This window comes from Chiloscyllium punctatum, chromosome 10 (assembly GCF_047496795.1).
Source record: "Chiloscyllium punctatum isolate Juve2018m chromosome 10, sChiPun1.3, whole genome shotgun sequence".
NCBI classification, from domain to species: Eukaryota; Metazoa; Chordata; class Chondrichthyes; order Orectolobiformes; family Hemiscylliidae; genus Chiloscyllium; species Chiloscyllium punctatum.
The window spans coordinates 63664652-63687407 of record NC_092748.1 but is presented as its reverse complement, the minus strand read 5'-3'; the positions used below and the strand labels follow the sequence as shown (position 1 = coordinate 63687407).

At 41.1% G+C, this 22756-nt stretch overlaps 1 protein-coding gene across 2 annotated transcripts in view; it reads right to left on the bottom strand.

The window, feature by feature from the left end:
• Window positions 1-22756, bottom strand: part of galnt13 (polypeptide N-acetylgalactosaminyltransferase 13) — a 433026-nt gene that overhangs the window by 50413 nt on the left and 359857 nt on the right. The window contains exon 12 of one of the 2 annotated variants that reach the window (XM_072579363.1): window positions 2970-2999. The exons of the other annotated variant lie outside the window; for it this stretch is intronic. Within the exon in view, the coding sequence (XP_072435464.1) occupies window positions 2970-2999 (30 nt within the window). The remainder of the gene's footprint in view (window positions 1-2969; window positions 3000-22756) is intronic. 2 annotated transcript variants of the gene reach the window in all.

Sequence of the window (22756 nt, the reverse complement as noted above, 5' to 3'; positions counted from 1 at the left end):
TGGACAAAAGAGCTGAATTCCAGAGAGCAACAGGCCTTGACATCAAGTCTGCATTTGATTGAGTGTGACATTAAGGAGCCCTAGTAAAACTGGAATCAATGTGATTCAGGAGAAAACCTCTTCGCTGTTTGGAGTCACACCTGACACAACAGAAGAGGATTACAGTTGCTGGAGATCAGTCATATCAGCTCCAGAACATCTCTGCAGGAGTTCCTCAGGGTAGTGTCTTCAGCTGCTTCACCAATGGCCTTCGCTGCAACATATCGTCAGAAGTGGGATGTTTGCCAATGATTGCACAATATTCAGCATCATTTGTGATTCCTCAGATACTGAAGCAGTCCATATCCAAATGCTGCAAGACCTGGACAATGTCCAGGAAAGGTGGAAGGTAACATTTGCACCACAAATGTTAAGCAATGACCATCACCAATAAGAGACAATCTAACCACTTTTCCTGATATTCAGTCAGGTTATCGTCACTGAATCCATTATCATCAACATGCTAGGGTTTGGCATTGACCTGAAAATGAACTGGGTTAGCAAATGCAGTGGCTTCAAGAGCAGTTCTAAAGCTAGGAACACGACAAATAACTCAACATGTGACTCCCCAAAGCCTGAAGACAGGCACACACCAGGAGTGTAAATGTAATAATCCCCATTTATGTGGGTGAGTATAGCTCCAGGACACCATCCAGGACAAAGCAGCCCACTTGATTGGCACTACATCCACAGACATCCATAGAAAGTGTACCATCCACAAGAAGCATGGCAGAAATTCACCAAGGCTCCTTAGATAGCATCTTCTTCCATCTAGAAATCACTTCCATCTAGAAAGTCATGGGGACATCACCACCTGCAAATTACCCTCCAAGCCATACACTATCCTGACATGGAAAGATATCACCACTCCTTCAATCTCTTTGTTCAAAATCCTACTATTCTCCTTCTAGTGGCATTGTTGGTCTACGCACATGGACTGCAGCACCTCAAGAAATGAAGATGACGGTGTTGGACTGGGGTGGACAAAGTCAAAAATCACACGATACCGGATTATAGTCCATCAGATTTATTTGAAACTATATGATTTCATAGCCCCCGCTCCTTCCTCAGGCAGCCAGCGGCCACTTCCTACAAGTGAATTATAAAAAAGTGTTTATTTCTTTACTGATGCTATCAGGCCTGCTGAAAAATTGCAACATTTTCTGTTCTAATTTCTTATGTTATTCAGCACTGATAATGCAGTAGCATTAAAATGGTTCTAGTTGCATACGTAGCTGATAGTAAATGTGCTGTGAAGATTTCTTTGGTTCAGTATTTATTTAAAAAATCGATAAAAACTTTGTCTACCCCCAGTCCAACAGCGGCACCTCCACATCATTAAAAAATTGACTTGGTCTAAAGATCAGAATTACTAGCACTGATATATTAAGCACAACACAGCAAGAGGAAATCTTGCCATGGGCTTTATTGAAATTTTTTATTGTTGATAATGATAAACATTTGTAAACAGACAGTAGAATTGGGACCTTCAAAGGCAGTTTTTAAACAGCAGAGCCCAATTAATTGTAAAGGACAAGAATGACTGTACTGCATAATACAGAATTTCCAAAACTAAGGTTATGTATAGTAAACAAATAATCACAAAATTTACTTCTTTAAAACTCCAAATATCGTGGAAGACGGTATTGAAATTATGTCAATCAGCTGGATATCTCATTTTTGTTATTATACAATTTATAGAAAATGTTGTTTGCGATCATTACAGTACAGGTATTGAACGTATAAAAATAGAAGGAGGATTACCTAAATGAAAAGTTATTGTAATAGACACCCACTACTCACAGATAATGGGGAAACTAAAATGATCTAAGGTAGCTTTGGCATAAAGATATATAAAGTCAATACTAAACTATTCTACTTCCTCCAGCTTTACATGAAAGCATACATTTAGAAACAGATCACAGTTTTGTTAGAAACTGAGTAAAACTTTAAAAATATAATCTGCAGAAATATGTTTTATTATTCAAAGAAACGTGCTTTGTGAGATGATTTCACCAGTTACAAAAAAGGTTTCTTTGCCCTTGTGAAAATTATCATTGATTATGATTAAATATGATTCAGTGGATCTGAATTTCCCTCCAATTTTTTTGTACTTCTTAGAAAAAACTCAGTCATGGGACACAGGCATCACTGGCTAGGCCAGCATTTAATGCCCTTCTCTCATTACCCTTGAGAAGGTGGTAGTGAGCTGCCTTCTTGAACCACTACAGTCCACGTACTGACAGTATCAAAATAGTGCCCTCCATTATCAATGGGAATTTTCATCAAAGTTCAAGAAAGTCACTGTTCTCAATAATTATTATGATCCATGCTTGGAAATATTGCATTTGCTGTAAAATAATTACAAATCATAGATGCATAGAAAAAAGGATCCTTTGAGCCTGCCCCACCATTCAATATGACGTTGCCTGGTCATTCTACTCAGTACTCTGTTCCTGCTTTCAGACCTTAGCCTTTGATCCATTTAGCCCTAAGAACTATGTCTAACTCCTTCTCGAAAATATTCAATATATTGGCCTCACTCACTTTCTGTGATGGAAAATTCCAATGTCTGGTAGAGATGTTTTCTCCTTCACTGAGTCCTGAATAGTCTACATTATATCCTTACACTGTGAGACCTGTTTCTGGACTCCCTGGTCATAAGGTAAATACAGGAAGGATGATGCCAAACTAGAAGATCTGAAGAACAATTATTTATTTCAAAACATCAACTGTTTCTTTCTCCACAGATACTGCTAACTTGCTAGAAACAAGTTTTATGAGATTATGCAGTTATTACTAGAACACTTGAAAATGTATAAAATAGTGGTGCAATGAGTGTGTATGCAGAGCTGCATATGCAGAGTTAAACGTACTGTGGAACATACCAACAAATATTCAGATAATGGGTTGATTTCAGAATGATCTACCTCAAAATCATACTCCCATGTGCCTATATTCTTTTTGTGAAGAAACATAAATCTGAATCATTTCAAGTGTCATCACTCCTTGAGTCATAAATTGCCTTCTTTGCAAATCTTAAGCAGATGAGAGCTTAGTAACAATGATATTACTGAATTACTAAATAGTATTAACAAAATTATATTCACTGCAAACAATTATTTTGGAATATGTATAGCGTTTCAAAATATGAGCAAATAATTGAACAACAACTTAAGCCCTTTCTCAGGTCAAATTCTTATCCAAACACACAATAAGTGCATTGTTCAAAGTGCTGCTCTTTAAACAAAGTGAGCTTTGGGTTCCTTTGATGTTTGTGGTCAAGCTTCACTTCAGGGTTGGCTGCTGCAATAGAGGCCTTTAAATGAAATATACCCTTCTACGGATTTAAATCAAAAATGTGAATACAATGTTGATGCCAATGTTGTAGCAGTTAACATATTAGCATGAACAAAAGATTGCTGAGCTAACAGGAAACAAAGAGAATTCTTAAGTTTTCCATTTGGCAAGATGTAAAGAATGTACTGCCACATGGATCAGTGCTGGAGCCTTAACTACAAAGATAGGTTGCAGAGGAAACATAAACAGAAATTGCTGGAGAAATTCAGCCATTTTTATAGTATCTGTGAAGAAAAAACAAAGTTAATGTTTTGAGTCCAGCGAAACCTCTTCAGAACCCTGTCTGAAGGGTGACTGGACTCAAAACATTAATGCTGTTTTCTTTTCATAGATGCTGCCACACCAGTAATTTCTGTTTTTATTTTCAGATCTCAGCATCCACAATTCTTTGTTTTTGGCTGCACAGTTAGATATGAAAAATTGTAAGGAGTCTGCAAACAACTAGGCTAAGTAAATGGACAAAACTTGATAGGTGAACTCTAATGACAGAAAGTGTAAATTTCTCCACTTTATAGTCCAACAGGTTTACTTGGACTATAAAGTGGACTATAAACCTGTTGGACACTAACCTGGTGCTGTGTGAATTTTAAATTGTCCACCCCAGTCCAACATCAGCACCTCCAAATCATGTCTCCTTTGTTAGGAAGCAGCATATCACTGAAATGGAAAGAGATTGCGAAACTCTATGTTGCAAGGGGACCTGGGGTTTTGGTACGCAAAGTTAGTAACAGGTACAGCAAATGGTTAGGAAGAAAAATGTAGTGGTGTTGTTTATTTCAAAGGGAATGGAATATAAAAGTAGGAAGTTTCATTGCACTGCACATAGGTGAGACCACTGTTAGTGTATAAAGTATAAGTCACATGACACCAAGTAATAATCAAACAGTGGATAAAAGCAAATTACTGCGGATGCTGGAATCTGAAACCAAAAGAGAAAATGCTGGAAAATCTCAGCAGGTCTAGCAGCATCTGTAAGGAGAGAAAAGAGCTTACGTTTCGAGTCTAACCGGCCCTTTGACAAAGCTGAGAGAAGGTGAGTCATGGCTCCAGAAGCAAAGGTAGCAATAAAGAGGTGATAATGACAGTGCATAGAGAGATTATAAAGTTAAAAATCACATAACACCAGGTTATAGTCCAACAGGTTTAATTGGAAGCACACTAGCTTTCTGTGAATGACCAAGGCTGAAGCCAGTGCTATGTGACAAAATATGTGGGGGATGGGGGTGATGGGTGAAGCAGACGCAAAATGGAAAATAGGGGAGAAGGGTAGCAAAGGGGGAAGAGGAGAGGAAAAAGGTGATGAGAGAGTGGGGAGCGAGAGAAAGGGAGACAATCAAGAAATAAGAGGTACAGAACAATGAAAAAAAAATAATATTTAAAAAAAGCTAAATAAAATAAATGAAATAAAATTACGGAGCAGAATGAAAACAGAGGGGCCAAGATGGGATAATCATCTGAAGTCGTTGAATTCAATGTTGAGACCGGCAGGCTGTAATGTGCCTAGTCGGAAGAGATGCTGTTCCTCCAGTTTGCGTTGAGATGCTGTTCCTCCAGTTTGCGTTGAGCTTCACTGGAACATTGCAGCAGGCCAAGGATAGACATGTGGGCATGGGAGCAGGATTGTGTGTTGAAGTGGCAAGCCACGGGAAGGTCCGGGACCTGATTGCATACAGACTGAAGGTGCTCAGCAAAGTGATCACCCAGTTGCCGTTTTGTCTCTCTGATATAGAAGAGACCACATTGGGAGCAACGAATGCAATAGAGCAAATTGAAAGAGGTACAAGTGAAACGCTGCTTAATCTGAAATGAGTGTTTGGGGCCTTGGATGATGAGCATGGAAGAGGTAAAGGGGCAGGTATTGCACCTTCTGTGATTGCATGGGAAGGTGCCGTGTGTGATGGGAGAGGTGTTAGGTGTGATGGAGGAGTAGACTAGGTTGTCCCGGAGGGAACGGTCTCTGTGGAATGCAGACATGGGGAGGGAAGGGAAGATGTGTTTAGTGGTGGCGTCGTGTTGGAATTGGCGAAAATGGCGGAGGATTATTCTTTGCATATGAAGGCTGGTGGGGTGAAAGGTGAGAACAAGAGGGACCCTATCCTTGTTCTGGGAGGGGAGGGAGGGGGTGAGGGTTATGGCATGGGAGATGGACCGCACGCTGTCGAGAGCCTTGTCAACAACTGTAGATGGGAAGCCACAGTTGGAGATGAAGGAGCACATATTAAGAGCACCACTTTGGAAAGTGGCCTCATCGGAATAAATGCGGCGGAGGTGAAGGAGCTGAAAGGGATAGAGTCCTTACAGGACATAGAGTGAGAACAGCTGTAGTCCAGATAGCTGTGGGAGTCAGTGGGCTTGTAATGGATAGACTATTGCCAGAAATGGAGACAGAAAGGTCAAGGAAAGGAAGGCAAGTGTCGGAGATGGACCAGGTGAAGGTGATTGAGGAATGGAAACTGGAAGTGAAGTTTATGAATTTTTCCAGGTCAGGACGAGACCATGAAGCCGCACCAAAATAGTCATCAATGTACTGATAAAGCAGTTGTGGGAGGGGACCCGGGTAGGCCTGGATCAAGAAATGTTCCACATACCCCATGAAAAGGCAGGCATAGCGAGGACCCATGCGGGTACCCATTGCTACACCTTTGATTTGGAGAAAATGGGATGGGTTGAAGGATAAGTTGTTGAGAGAGAGAAAACAAGTTCAGCCAGGCAGAGGAGAGTGATGGTGGATGGAGATTGTTTGGGCCTCTTTTCGAGAAAGAAGCAAAGAGTTTTCAAGCCGTCTTGGTGTGGGATGGAGGTGTAAGGAGATTGCACATCTATGGTGAATAGAAGGTGGTTAGGGTCTGCAAATCGAAAGCTGTTAATGTGTCGCAGGGCATCAGAGGAATCCCGGATGTAGGAGGGGAGGGAGTGAACCAGAGGAGTAAGGATGGAGTCAAGGTAGGAGGAAATAAGTTCAGTGGGGCAGGAGCATGCTGACACAATGGGACTGCTGGGACAGTCCTTCTTGTGGATTTTGGGGAGTAGGTAGAAACGGGCTGTCTAGGGTTGGGAGACTATGAGGTTGGAAGCTGTGGGGGGGGGGGGGGGGAGGCATACAGAGGAAATGAGGTCAGTCACTGTGTTGGAGACAATGGCTTGATGCTCAGTGGTGTGGTCATGCTCCAGGGGGAGGTAGGAGGAGGAATCTGAGAGTTGGTTCTCAGCCTCTGCGAGTTAGAGGTCAGTACGCCAGACAAAAACAGCACCCTCTTTGTCAGCAGGTTTGATGACAAGGTTGGGGTTGGACCTAAGGGAGCGAAGGGCAGGAAGTTCAGATGGAGAGAGGTTGGAATGGGTAAGGGGGGCAGAGAAATTAAGGCAGCCAATGTCCCGTCGACAATTGTCAAAGAAAAGATCGAGGGCAGGAAATTGGCCTGGCGGGGGCTGTCCAATTAGAGGTGGAATGTTGGAGGGATGTGAAAGGATCTGTGGAGCGAGGGGGGGGGGCGGGGGGGGGGAGGACTCTTGCTCAAAGAAGTGAGCACGAAGGTGAAGGCGACGGAAGAAGAGCTCAGCATCATGTCGAACCTGGAATTCATTGAGGTGGGGACGTAAGGGTACAAAGCTGAGTCCTTTGCTGAGTACAGCACACTCAATGCTGGGATGGGTAATAATCAAACAAGTTTATTTGAAATCACAAGCTTTTGGAGCATAGCCCCTTTGTCAGGTGAAGTGAGAGAGAAATATGCAGATTTGGAATTTATAGGCAGAGGGATCAAGGGATCGCATAAACTGTGTGAATGGAATGTCAAATAATAAGTCTCCACAGGTGATCAAAAGTATCAGATGTTGTGAGTAAACTGTCAACAGCTGAATAACAAGCAAAGGGATGACCCATAATCCAATTAAATGAGGCAGAAAGATAATTGCAAAAAAACTAAAAATAAGGTAGTGCTGGAGACAAACCAAATGACTGGAATAATATGATAGGTATAGCAGTCACATGCCAAGGGTCTAACCAAAAGAAATACATAATGCAAAACTGTATAAACTAATTAAAGTAAAGAGATCATAATTTATCAAGGTGATAAATTCCCTTAAAGAAGGGACTGGAAAAATAGGGCACAGTTTAAGAGTAAATGGGCCCCCATTTAAAAGATGGAGATAGAGTATCATTTATTTTGTGGCATTCTCTTGTGGCGGTGGAGACAAAGGTTTGGATATTTTTAAGGCAATGTTTGGCAGACCTTTGACTAACAAAGGAGTCAAGTGGCATAAGTGGTAGGCAGTGAAGTGAAGTTCAAGCCGTAATCATATTGGCAATGATCTTGTTCAATGGCAGAATAGACTAGCAGCTGAGTAGCCCACTCTTGTTACTAATTTGTATCTTCATAGTTTGGTAAATAGAAGCATGTTAATCACAGGAGAAATGAAAGCTATTAACCTCCAACCTCAGATTTCACCAGTAGGGAGAGGCCGAATAGGTTGAGGCTGTTTTCCCTGGAGAGTCGGTGGCTGAGTGTGACCTTCTAGAGGTTCAGAAATTCATGAGGGGCACGGATAGGATAACTAGTCAAGATCATTACCCTGCCGGGGGTTGGGGGGGGGGGGGGTCCAGAACTAGAATGCATAGGTTTAGGGCGAGAGGGGAAAAATTTAAAAGGGACCTAAGGGGGATCATTTTTTCCATACAGAGGGTGGTGAGTGTATGGAATGAGCTGCCAGAGGAAGTGGTGGAGGTTGATACAATTACAGCATTTAAAAGACATCCAAATGAGTATATGAATAGGAAGACATTAGAGGAATACAAGCCAAATGTTGGAAAATGGGACTAGATTAGGTTAGGATATCATGTCGGCTTGGATGAGTTGGACTGAAAAGTCTGTTTCCGTGCTGTATGTCTTTATGACTCTAATCGGCTACTCAAATGGAAATGGCAGGTACAACAGTTACATTTGCCATTTGCTGTGAGTTAAAATAGTTAATTCCCAAGTGCTTTTTGTTGTATTTTAATAAAATGTAAAACAATTTTGATCTAAATTTATAAAGCAGCTGATTGACTAACAGTATTGATTCAGAGACTGTTACGACTACATTTCTGCAGCTGAGATCAGTGCTGGAGGCACAGTGCTAATTTGGCAGATGTAGCCTCTATCTCACAGTGTAATGGACTTTTAAAATTCAAATCACTGTATTGGCTGTTGTTCTGAGAAACAATGAATCAAAATAATTTTCCTGTAAATTAAGTTTGTATCTATCATTCTAAGATAAGTATTTCCAGCAATTAGTTTCACTATTTCCTGCCTGCAAATTTATTTGAAAATGTATTTCAATGATTTGAGAGCAGATAAACGGTAGACATTTGAAATCACAGAACCATGGCAAGTGTTACAGTGCAGAAGGAGTTCATTCAACCCATTATTGCCTGCACTGGTCTATTAGATGAGTAGCCATGATGCGGAGGTGCCGGTGTTGGACTGGGTGGACAAAGTTTAAAAATCACACAACTACCAGGTTACAGCAATCTAGTTTTGTTCGAACATATCATTTCAATTGCATGACACTGTAATCTTTTACTAAAAATTCTGCGTCCTATGATCCTGCTCCAGAGCTACCTGAAGAAGGAGCAGCATTTGAAAAGCTAATGCTTCCAAATAAACCTGTTGGCCTATAACCTGGTATTGTGTGATTTTTGACTTTATTAACTGAGTGTCATTACTGATTACTAATCTCCCGCATTTTCTCCACACCCTTGCATATTATTTTAGTCCAAATAATCATCCAATGTCTCTATTGAACCTGCCTCCACACCCTTCCAGACATTTTCTAACTACTTGATCAGTGAAAAGATTTTTCCTCACTTTACCTTTGCTTCTTTTGCAGAACACTTTAAATCCATGTACCCTTCTTCATGTTCCACTTATCTACCATGTCCAGCATGCTTATGATTTTGAAAACCTCTGTCATATCTCCTTTTAGCTTTCTTCTCTTCAATAGACAATAAGTGCAGGAGTAGGCCATTCTGTCCTTCGAGCCTGCACCACCATTCATTATGATCATGGCTGAATATTCCTCAATCAGTATCCTGTTCCTGCCTAATTTCATAACCCTTGATTCCACTATCCTTGAGAGCTCTATCCAACTCTTTCTTAAACTAATCCAGAGACTGGGCTTCCACTGCCTTCTGGGGCAGAGCATTCCACACACCTACCACTCTCTGGGTGAAGAAGTTTCTCCTCATCTCTGTCCGAAATGGCCTACCCCTTATTTTTAAGCTGTGTCCTCTGGTTCGGGACTCACCCATCAGCGGAAACATGTTTCCTGCCTCCAGAGTGTCCAATCCTTTAATAATCTTATACGTCTCAATCAGATCCCCTCTCAGTCTTCTAAACTAAAGGGTATACAAGCCCAGTCGCTCCAATCTTTCAACATAAGATAGTCCCGCCATTCCAGGAATTGACCTCATGAACCTACGTTGCACTCCCTCAATAGCCAGAACGTCTTTCCTGAAATTTGGAGACCAGAACTGCACACAACTGGTAGTCTCACCAGGGCCCTGTACAGCTGCAGAAGAACCTCTTTGCTTCTATACTCAATCCCTCTTGTTATGAAGGCCAGCATGCTATTAGCTTTCTTCACTACCTGCTGTACCTGCATACTTGTCTTCAAGGAGAACAGTCCCAACTTTTTCAATCTACCCTCATGATGAAGTTCCTCATTGCTGGAACCATTCTTGTAAACTGCATCTACACTCTTCAATGCATTCACTATAATGTTGAGTCCAGAACAAACATCTAACAAAGTTCAACATGACATCCTTGCTCTTGCTCTCTATGCCCCTATTAGAAAGGGCAAGGATACTGCATGGTTTACTTACTGCTCTATCTGTCCTGCTACTTTCAATGATCTGTGCAAATATGCACCCCCTTAGATTTTTACCCCTTACTTTGAATTGCCTTCCAATATTCTTGACACTATAATGCATCATTTCACAGTCCTCTGCATTGAAGCTCATTTGTCACCTAGCTGCCCATTCCAGCATCACGTCTTTGTCCTTCTGGAGTTATTCCTGAAGAAGGGCTTATGCCCGAAACGTCGATTCTCCTGTTCCTTGGATGCTGCCTGATCTGCTGCGCTTTTCCAGCAACACATTTTCAACTTCTGGAGTTATACATTGCCCTTCTCATCATTTACAGTTCTGCTAAGTTTTGTGTAATCTGCAAATTTTGAAATTGTTCCCTGGACACTAAGATCAAGATCATTAATCTTTATCAGGAAAAGCAAGGTCTAAATACCAACCTTGGGGAACTCCACTACAAAACTTTCTTCCAGATCAAAAAGTATCTGTTAACTATTCCACAGTTTCCTATTACTCAACCAATTTTTCATCAACATTGTGACTGTCTCTTTTATTCCATGACATATAACTTTGCTTGCAAGTCTGCTGCAAGGCACAGTATTGAGTGCCTTTTGAAAGTCCATACCCACCACATTGACAGAACTACCCTCAGTGAATCTTACCTCTTCAAGAAACTCCAGCAAGTTAGTTAAACATGTTTTTCCCTTTAGAAATGCATGCTTACTCTTTCTAACCAATCCACCTTTTACATGTAAATCTTAATTCTATCAGAATAATTGTCTCCAGAAACTTCCCTATCACTTAAACTGACAGGACTGTAATTGCTGGGTTTATCCTCACAAACTTTCTTGAACAAAGCCACAATGTATCGAATTTTCCATTGTTAGCAAGTTTTGAGAAGATTTTCCATTATTCTGGCACCTGTCTCAGTCTAGGGATGATTGCCAGTATCCCTGCAATTTCTACTCTCACTTTCTTCAAGATCTCTTGATGCATCTTGTCTGATCCTGGAATGCCATCAACTTTAAGTACCAACAGCCTATGGATCACCTCTGCCTGATTAATTTTGAATTTTTCAAAGAACTGAATTTCTTGCTCTGTAAGCATGGCCTGAGTAGCATCTCTCTTTGGTAAAGACAGATGCAAAGTACTCATTTATTACTTCAGTCAAGCACCCCACCCCAGATGTAAATCTAATTTTTTCAGTCTGTAATCAGCCCTACACTTCATTTTACCGTGGTTTTACAATTTTAATGGCCATAGAAGACTTTGGGTCACCTCTGTGTTAGCTGTTAGTTTTTCCTCAATTCTTCTTTGCTCTTCTTTTATTTGATTTTTCCATCTCCACTTTTGAAACTCTAATTTTCCTCCAATTTTATTTTCTACCTGACCAGGGTCAGAAGCACATTTTTTTCTTCTCTATCTGAAAATTCTATTGCCTTTGTTATCTAGGGAAGTCTGGATTTGTTTGTTCCACATTTCCCTTTTTGGGGAACACGTTTGACTATACCTGAACCATCTCCTCGTTGAAGGTAGCTCAATGTTCAGTTATTGTTTTTCCTGCCAATGACTCATTCTAATCAATCCTGCACAGCTCGTTCTTGACCCACTGAGACCCACTCTCTACCATTTTCTTGGTCTTGTTTCTTGCTTGTCAGTCATTCTTCACCATCATCCTAAACCTTATGATACAATGATAACTGTCTCCTAAACTTTCCCCAGCAGCTGCTTGATCCAATTGGCCCATTTCATTTCCAAGAAGCAGGTCCAAAAGTGTGTCCTTTCTTAATGTCCTGGAAACACACTGTTGCACTAAGCTCTCCTGCGTGTAATCCAGGGCCATCTAACCCTGCCTGCCCCATACACAGCAAGACTACCTTTAAGTAATTGAAGACTCCCATTGTAACTACTCTATAAAGGTGTCGTCTTGCTGTAATTGCCCTGCTGGTTTGTTCCTCAGCATCCTTTCCACGGTTGGTGATCTATAAATTACATCCAGCAACGGAATTGTACTTTGTTTTTGCCTTAGTTGTAGCAAAATTGATTCTGTGCTCAGATCCTCTGAGACATACTCTTTCTCCAGTACTCCAATGCTTCCTTAACCAATACCACTACCTCTCTTCCTTTCCTTTCTTTTTCTATCTTTTCTGAATACCCAAATACACTTAGCAGTAAGCAAGGTCTCTGTAATCACAACATCCAAGTTCCATATAGCAATGTGTGCTTCTAACTCCACAATCTTATTTCCTATGTTCTATACAATCAAATACATGTACAGTAATCCTGATGTGGAGAACAATTGTTTTTTCCTTCCTCTGACTTCACTTACGAACTTTGCTATGCCAGTAGTATCTCTAAGTATTTTGTGAACCTGGTGTTCTCCTGTATTATTTTCTATTGGTACCCACACCACTGCCAGGTTACTCAAAAACCTTCCGAATAGAACTAGCGAAATGTCTCACAAGAACCTCAGACCCACCTCTGTTCAGGTAGAACTCATTTGGTTTGTATTGGTACTACCTTCCCAAGAGTCCCAGGAATCTAAAGCCCTCCCTCCTACAACATCCCTTCAGCCACAAATGCATCTGCCTTTTCCTCTATTTCTGTATTCACTGGCATGTGGTACTGAGAGTAATCCAGAGATTACTGCATTTGACGTCAGGCTGAGTTTAACTCGATAGTAAGTAGTATTCTAATTGCATTACAGTGGAATCAATTCAGGAGCAAGTGCCTTGGCAGCCCTGAATGTTGACCCGATAGCACAAAGTCAAAAGTGAGCAAGGAAACCTCCTGCTGATTAATACCTACCATCCTCATTTAGATGTGAATGGATCGGTACACCACTTGGAGGAAACACAGAGGACGACAAGGGCACAGAATGTAATCAGGTTACTTCAATGGTCATTACCAGGAGAGGCTCTCTAGTACTACTACTGATTGAGCTGGCTGAACCCTAAGGGAAGTAACTGCGAGACTAAGTCAGTGACAGGTGTTGACGGAACTAAGACAGAAAGACTTACATATTCTCGTCCTCACCAACCTACCAATCACCGATATTCCTGCCCATGACAGTCCTGGGAGAAGACAACACTGCACAATCACACAAAGACAAAGTCCCTTCTTCATGTTGAGAATATCTTCCATCATGTTGCTTGACACTAAAATTTTGCAAAATAGGATAGGGCTTTGAACAGAAATAGCAATTCAAAACTGGACATCTGTGAGGCTGTGGAACATCAGCAGCATGCAGGACTGTATTCAATCGCAATCTGTAACTTCTGTAACTGATGCTCCACCATCATCAATCAAGCCAGGAGATCAAGCCTGGTTCAAAGAAGAGTACGGGAGGAAAATCAAGGAGCAACGGCAAATGAGCTGTCAAACTGATGAAGCTGTAAAATAGGACAAATTGCATATCAAACACTGAAATCAGCCTGCAACAGACAAGGCTAAGTAATCACACAACCAGGATTAGGTCTGAGCTCTGCAGTCCTGTCACAGTCCTGTCAGAAAAAAAAGAGTGCAGAATTACACAAAATGTAACATCCTCAAAGATGAGGGAGCCCAAGACTGAAGTACTTGCACTCATCGACTGCCAGAAGTGCCAAGTGGACGATGCACCTTGGCCTCTGCCTGAGGTCCCCAGCAACACAGCTCCCAGCCTTCAAACAATTTGATTCACCTCAACTGGTATGAAGAAATAGCTCAAGGTGCATGACACTGCAAACATTCTGGCAATAATATTGAAGATTTATTCTCCACAACTGGCCACACCACTGGCCAAACTCTTCCACCACAGTTACAATACCAACAATACCCAGCAACATGGAAAATTGCCCAGGAATACCCTAAAAACAAAAAAGCAGGATAAATTTAACAAGCCTAATTATTATGCTATCAGCATACTCCCAACCACTGGCAAAGGCACGGACTCATAGAAATGTACAGCACAGAAATAGACCTTTCGGTCCAACTCATCCATGCCAGCCAGATATTCTAACTAAATCTACTCCCGTTTTCCAGGATTTGGCCCAAATCCCTCTAAATCTTTCCTTTTCATTTACTCATCCAGATGCCTTTTAAATGCTGGAATTGTAACAACTTCCACCACTTCGTCTGGCAGCTCATTCCATACACGCACCACCCTCTACATGAAAAAGTTGCCCCTTAGGTCCCTTTTAAATCTTCCACTCTCACCTTAAACATACACCCTCTAGTTATGGCCTCCCCCATCCCATGGAAAAGACCATGTCTATTTATCCTATCCTATCATGTTTTGTAAACCTCTATAAGATCACCCCTCAGCCTCAGACACTCAAGGGAAAGTAGCCCCAGTCTATTCAGCCTCGTCCTATAGCTCAAACCCTCCAACCCGATAATATCCTTGGAAATCTTTTCTGAGCCTTCAAGATTCACAGCATCCTTCCTAATGCAGCAAGGTCAGGATTGCACACAATATTTCAATATTGGCCTAACCAATGTCCTGTACTGTTGCAACTCCTATACTCAATGTAGGCAAACATACCAAACACATTCTCACTATCCTATCTACCTATGCCTCCACTTTCAAGGAACTATGTACCTGCACTCCAAGATCTCTTTGTTCAGAAACACTGCCCTGGACCATATAAGTCCTGTTCTGATTTGCCTTTCCAAAATGCAGCACCTCACATTTATTTAAAATGAATTCCATCTGCCATTCCTTGATCCATTGGCCCATCTGATTAAGATTCCATTGTACTCTGAGGTAACACTACACTTCCAATTTTGGTGCCAACTGCAAACGTACTAACCATAACTCCCCTGTTCACATCCAAATCACTTATATAATTAACGAAAAGCAGTGAATCCTGCACCGATCCTGTGGCACACTGCTGATCACAAGCCTCCTTTTTGATAAGGCCTATGTTTGAGCAGGTAAGATTCAGAGACCTGCATAGATGAAGTGGGATGCTTCAAAATGCACCACCAGACTTATTCTTGTGGTAGTCACCTGCTATGCACTGCACGACCTGGTCCTCCAAAAGACAGGAAACACTACCTGAGGAGGGATTGAGGGAAAAGCCTGGTCCTCTGATGAGGGGTCAGAGGAAAAGGTGGGTGAACCACAACAGACAAATATCCTAGTCAGTCCCAGGAAATGTCCATATTCATGTGAGAAATGGTAAGTTCTGATCATCAGAGGATCTAGTAGCTCGTTTTTCCAACTCAATATCACCTTCATTAAGCTTCTTCCTGCTCCATGTGGCTCAACGACATGATCATAAGTAGCACATGATGTTACTCAACCAAAATATGCCCATCTGCATGTGGATGCACATAATTACAGATTCATTCGAAGAATATCATAGAAATCCGCATCCATCCACAGATATAATGGACAAATGCAGTTAGATAATATTTAGAAAATAACAATTATGTATGTGCTGTGTTACTCATAGTTATGATTACATCTCCAAAATTAAGAAAGGCATTCATCTGTGACTAATGGACAGTTTTCTTTCCATTTTCTTCTGTGTGCTATTGAGTCCATGTGTAGATAGGCTGTTGATCATTATGCCCCCTTGCCTGGTCTGGTTTTTGCACCATGCTGTGGTTGCCTGAGTCTGTAAGGGCACTGACTTGGTGGTAGTCTCCTTAAGCCATGGTAGGTGGTTCACCTCTCATTCTAGGACCATGACCTGATTTTGACTTCAGGCTTCGCATACCTCACTTGATCAGGTTCTGGTGCTCAGAGATTAGGTATGAAGTAATGGAGTGCAAGTCAGCATGCATATCCAAGAAAACATCATTGAGCCTCTAGCTTTTGAATGCCATAACAGTCACCATAGAGTCATACAGCACAGACACAGACCCTTCAGTCCATTCTGAACATAATCCCAAATTAAACTAGTCCCACCTGCCTGCTCCTGGCCCATATTTCTCCAAACCTTTCCTATTCATGTACTTATCCAAATGTCTTTTCAACGTTCTTACTGTACCCACATCCACCACTTCCTCAGGAAGTTCATTCCCATGCAAATCTCCCTCTGTGTAATAAAATTGCCCCTCATGTCTTTTTTAAAAATCCTTTCACCTTAAAAATATGCCCCTAGTCTTGAATTCCCCCATCCTAGGGAAAAGATAACTACCATTAGCTCTATCTATACCCCTCATTATTTTATAAACTTCTATCAGATCGCCTCTCAACTTCCTATGCTCCACTGAAAAAGTCCCAGCCAATCCAGCCTTTCTTTCAATCCAACCTTCTGGCAACATCCTAATAAATCTCTTCTGAAGCCTCTCCAGCTTGATAATATCCTTTCTATAACTGGGAAACTAGAACTGGACACAGTACTCCAGAAGAGACCGCAATGTCCTGTACAACCTCAACATATCTTCCCAACTACTCAAAATGGAGATATACATGGCTCCAATAAAAGGAAGATTATAGTGCTTGTGACCTGGATGAACTCCACCATTCTCCATGCAGAATGTGCACAGTTGTCTGGCATCTCTGCCACATCTCCATGCACTTAGCATCAGATGCCTGAAATCTAGCATCAGATGCCTGAAGGATGACTCCAAAAACATGTCATCAGCCTGGGGTCAGCATCATGGTCACCTCCAAAACACCTCAGGCTGACATGCTTCATCTTCATCTCCTATTAATATTTGTTCAACTGTAATGTCCTTCGAGTGCATTCATCTCCTAAAGCTGGGTCATGCTTACCCACTGAAGGGCAGATATCTGCACTTGTACTGGGTGTGGAACAAGGATGTCAGGCTGCACCCACTGAGACTCCCTCTTCCATCTCCACTGCCAAGCTCCATAAAATTCCGTTCAATGATGTTAAAATACAGGTACTCTTTCTTTTGGCAAGAAATATTATATTTTATCACTTTTGTTCTCCCAAGTGAAAGGAAAATTTAATAATGTCTTCACAGGCCTTGACCAATGCTGCATTATTTCTGGTTGTGAGAAGGGTTTCTACTATGATTCACTATTTGACACTGCTCTCCTTTCCAAAAAAGGCCTCTTTTCCATTTGATGGCACACTTCAAATGTGATGTCAATTTTTTTTTGCATTCAAAGCACCATTTACCCTTTTCTCAGTAAACAAAAGTTACAACAATTTGATTTATAAAAATCACTGAGATTATACTCTTGAAAGGGCACCAATTAGCTAGATGATTCGCATGTAGTTCAGAACATGCCCGCACCATCTGTTGGGTTCCCATTCCAGATGAGGTTAACTTGGTATCTGCTTCGTCACCCTGCCCCTGATAGTATAAGGCACTGGCAAACCACCACTGACAAAAACAGCTAAGAAAACAACTCAGGATGCAGACAAAAAGCAAAGGATTTGCCTTTGGGCAGAGCACCCATGCATGAATATATGATAACTCCAGAAAACCAAGGTAGTTAAGAATGAAAATTACACAAACCATCATTTTAAACACAATACACTTTGGAAAAAAAAACCTCCTAATGTATAAATATTGATGATAGGTTGTCACAGTTCTCATTCAGGAATTCATTTTATTGAGTTTAAACATAAAATAGCTGGAATAGACATGCTTAACCAGAGATTTTTCAGTTTCCATAGCAACCTTAGCCCTGCAACAGATTTAGAGCTTGTTTCTAGTACCTGAGAACATTTTCAATATTTATTTGGATGAATTGGTTTGGATTCATTAAAGGGAGGAAGGAAGCCATGCTGGAAGAGGATGCTTCAATAAATAAATCTCAGTGCGAGTGGGTGGGGTGTGGGGCTAGAGAATTGCTGGCAATTACACATGTATATTAGTACCAATTTTATTTGTAGAAGCAAAAATCAAATTCTATGCAACTGATTTTTTTTAAAATTCCATGTTCCTCAATGCCCAAAGCCCAAACATTCCTTAAGGTAAAGTAGTGAATTACATGTAATTTTTTAAAAAATTTACTATATTGTACTTATTGTTCACAAGGTGGTCTGCTTTACATTGGAATGTAAATTGGGTGACCACTTTACAAAGCGTATCCATTTCCCTTAAGTTTGAAGTCATATCTCTGAGATTCAGGTGGCCTGGTATTTTCATTCTGCAACTTCACTGAACCTGACGTTTCTGTCCACAACCTATTGCACTATTCCAGTAAAGCATGATGTGACCTTCAGCACCTCATCCTTCAACTGGGTACTTTGCAGTCTTCCAGACACATCGAGTACAATACCTTCAGACCATAAACTCTGCCCAATTATGTTTGATATTGTTTGTTTCAGATTTTATCTTAATCTTGTTTTGCACACCTTTTCTAGGTACATCCTTCGTTCCCATGTATCTTTTCCAGAAGTTAAAAAAGCCAGCAAAATCGAGAAATGAACTTTCTGGTCAAACAGGAGCTCAATTTTGGGATGCAGAAGATGAGTGTGCCATGAGTGAATGAAATCTGAACACCAAACGTTAAATAAAAAGGTGAGAAAGCAGTGCAGGTTGGGTTATCAAATGTAATTAAGGCAAATTTTGATAAATCTTTGATCAACAACAAAACCAGGGATTGTGATGTGCACACCAGAAAGTGTGCATAAACCATAAGTAGAGGAGCCAACTTCTAATAGAATGATGGAACATGCTCAAAGAGCTAAATGACCCACTAACTCTCCTAAGACCCATGCCGCTATGTTTCTTCTTTTTGGCCTTGTCCCATCCATCCTCTGTTCAAAACCTATGATATTTTTAACACTTTCTCAGTTCTGATGTCAGTGACTTGAAATGTTAACTGTGTTTCTCTCTCTGCAAATGTTGCTAACCTCATGAATATTTCTGACATTTTCTGCTTAATTTTTACACGATTATTTAATGATGTGTAAGGAAATACTGTATTAACATCAAATCAAAACATTTGCAATATATTTCTCCATAGTCCTATCGGACCATAAAGTTACTCTCTCATGAGAGAATTTGGTGGTGGTTACTGTACCTTAGGCAAGAGGAGAGGTTGAGCAGTAGACTCCTTCATGGCAACCTCAGCTGGAGATTTCCTATCAACTTAATTGAAATTCAAAAAAGGTCCTATGGAACAACTTAAAGATCAGAATGGATGTACATGAATAACTACTACCATCTGGTGGTGGAGCAGAATACTTTTCCCTTGTGATTTGCAGCAAATTCATTCTTCATCATGGTTATATGTAACATGAGTTACTGCATAAGTAGGTAAAACAGAAAACAATCAATCTTAGAATAACAGAGTCAAATATTTAGCTAGCATTTTTGCAGCAGCATTTTTGCACATTTACAACACACACACATGTATTCCTGCATTGTGACTCATATTAAGAAATTTTCTCTAGAATTGGAGATGATGATTTTGGACAGAATGGAATATTTTAGGTTTTGCAATGGAGAGCACAGGTGTTGTTCAAACAGTTAGGATTGTTTGGGGTAATTGATAAAGGTGAAACACATTGTCGTGTGGAAGCCTTATTAATTGGAAGTAGACTTGTAAATGTCAATGGATCCTTTTTTATATTGCTCAGTAAGTCCTGTCTTCATTTGATTTCTGTGTCTACCTTATTCTATTTTCATGGGCAATCTCTTTCATGCCTTAACCCTGTTGTCTTTCTCATCTATCTATCTCTGCAATGTCACCAATCACCTCAATCTCCCTTTCCTTATTCCCTAATTACCTTCTGTCATTCCTATTCTTTTCTTATTCACAGGCTCTTTGTTGCCCAGATGATTTTCTATCTCCTTACTAGACTATAATTGAAGAGAAAAAGTGGCTGGCAAAAAGGTTAACACCTATATCTTCAAAGGAAAAAAAACTGTATTTCAAGAAGTCAGGTTAAAAGAGGTTGAAATGAGTATATATTGTTTACATGTTTGATTGTTTTAGATAAAGTCCAGATGAAGAGGGAATTGAGAAGAGAGAGGGAAGAATGGAAGAAAGACAGAAGTGTAGATGGTAGAATTTCATCAGGTTGTTGGATTTGGAGGTGGTGAGCTGGCAAGCAAATTAAAACTGCATTGTGCTGGATCCCATCTTCTCCTGCTTTGATTGGAGGTAGCTTCTGTACAGAGCTGACAATACTCCCAGCTGTGGCAAGAAGCCAACCCAGTATTTAAAATGGGCAGATAGTAGGACAATGCAATTTTGAATGTGAATCTTGGCTACTCTGAAAGCAGAATTGTACATCATGAGGTCAGACCAATATGGAAATAAGATACAATCAGACCATTTACTGGTGCCCACGGCAAGTTTAAGGGCATCCATGGACAGAGGCTCACCATTGCATGAGGAACTCCTGTAGACTGTTCTATGACAGGTTGCAAAGTTGTCTGCCAGTTTCCACAACCTTATTACCCATGCATTTCACTCGAGCCCTGTGTGAAGAATTCACATCAGCAGCACAATGACAATTTTCTACCCATGAAGCCTCTCTGTTCACCAGTTGATTTTCAATCTAAAAGACTAAAATTTAAAAGTGACTGGCAAAAGGCCGATTGGCCCTGCCCCCTCTTCAACTTACCCCATTATCACTTTCAATGACAAACCTAGAAGCAGCCTATAGATTGCCTGGAAAATTATTGAGGGTGTGTGCTTCTCTAATGGCATATTTACAGATTCATTTACACCTTTACACAGTACCTCACAGCAAAAAAAAACACAACTATTTTTTGTGACAGAGAGAAGGAAAAGGAAAGCAGCTGTTGTGGAGAAGCAAAAGGACTATTTTATGGTAGGACCTTGTGAAAGTCTGTTTGCAATTCAAAATGGAAAAGATGGAAATTTTGGAAAAGTAAGTGTAACATGAGATTTGAGCATATGGACAGCCCAAAAATCATGAAGCAAAGGTTTTTTTTTATTCTACTGGCACCAGGTCAGGAGAAACACGAAGGGAAATTAAGAATAAACAAGGAACTATTTATAGTTTACATACATTATAGAATGAAGCCTGTGGGTTACACTTGGCTGAGGAATGTTCTGTCTTTTAAAAAAGATTAACCCATTCTTCAAAGCAACCTGTTCAGAGATATTATAATACACCTCCGGAGCAGGTAGGATTTGAACATGGAGCTCCCAATCCAGGGATAGAGTCATAGGGTCATAGAGATGTACAGCATGGAAACAGCCCCTACGGTCCAACCCGTCCATGCCGACCAGATATCCCAACCCAATCTAGTCCCACCTGCCAGCACCCAGCCCATATCCCTCCAAACCCTTCCTATTCATATACCCATCCAAATGCCTCTTAACTGTTGCAATTGTACCAGCCTCCACCACATTCTCTGGCAGCTCATTCCATACACGTACCTTTGCGTGAAAAAGTTGCCCCTTAGGTCTCTTTTATATCTTTCCCCTCTCACCCTAAACCTATGCCCTCTAGTTCTGGACTCCCCGACCCCAGGGAAAAGATTTTGTCTATTTATCCTATCCATGCCCCTCATAATTTTGTAAACCTCTATTAGGTCACCCCTCAGCCTCCGACGCTCCAGGGAAAACAGCCCCAGCCTGTTCAGTCTCTTCCTGTAGGTCAAATCCTCCAACCCTGGCAACATCCTTGTAAATCTTTTATGAACCCTTTCAAGTTTCACAACATCTTTCCGATAGGAAGGAGACCAGAATTGCACGCAATATTCCAACAGTGGCCTAACCAATGTCCTGTACAGCTGCAACATGACCTCCCAACTCCTGTACTCAATACTCTGACCAATAAAGGAAAGCATACCAAACACCTTCTTCACTATCCTGTCTACCTGTGACTCCACTTTCAAGGAGCTATGAACCAGCACTCCAAGGTCTCTTTGTTCAGCAACACTCCCTAGGACCTTACCATTAAGTGTATATGTCCTGCTAAGATTTGCTTTCCCAAAATGCAGCACCTCACATTTATCTGAATTAAACTCCATCTGCTACCTCTCAGCCCATCGGCCCATCTGGTCCAGGTCCTGTTGTAGTCTGAGGTAACTCTCTTCGCTGTCCACTACACCTCCAAATTTGGTGTCATCTGCAAACTTACTAACTGTACCTCTTATGCTCGGAACCAAATCATTTATGTAAATGACAAAAAGTAGCAGACCCAGCACCGATCCTTGTGGCACTCCACTGGTCACAGGCCTTCAGTCTGAAAAACAACCCTCCACCACCACCCCTCTGTCTTCTACCTTTGAGTCAATTCTGTATCCAAATGGCTAGTTCGCCCTGTATTCCATGAGATCTAACCTTGCTAATCAGTGTCCCATGGGGAACCTTATCGAACGCCTTACTGAAGTCCATGTAGATCACATCTACTGCTCTGCCCTCATCAATCTTCTTTGTTACTTCTTCAAAAAATTAGAAGCAGGCCCTCTTTTTATCTGCACCATTTACATTTTCTTGTACCCCAGCAACAGTCCATTTGACTGCTGCAGCTGCCCTCCCATGCCAACACCACCTGCTGGCGGTCACAGCAAACTGTTTATTCCTCTTGCTCAGTGCCCTCCATTACTGTTGTCACCTGCTGGGCCTTTTGGTAAAAATCAAAACAGGAAGACCCAAGCTAAGTG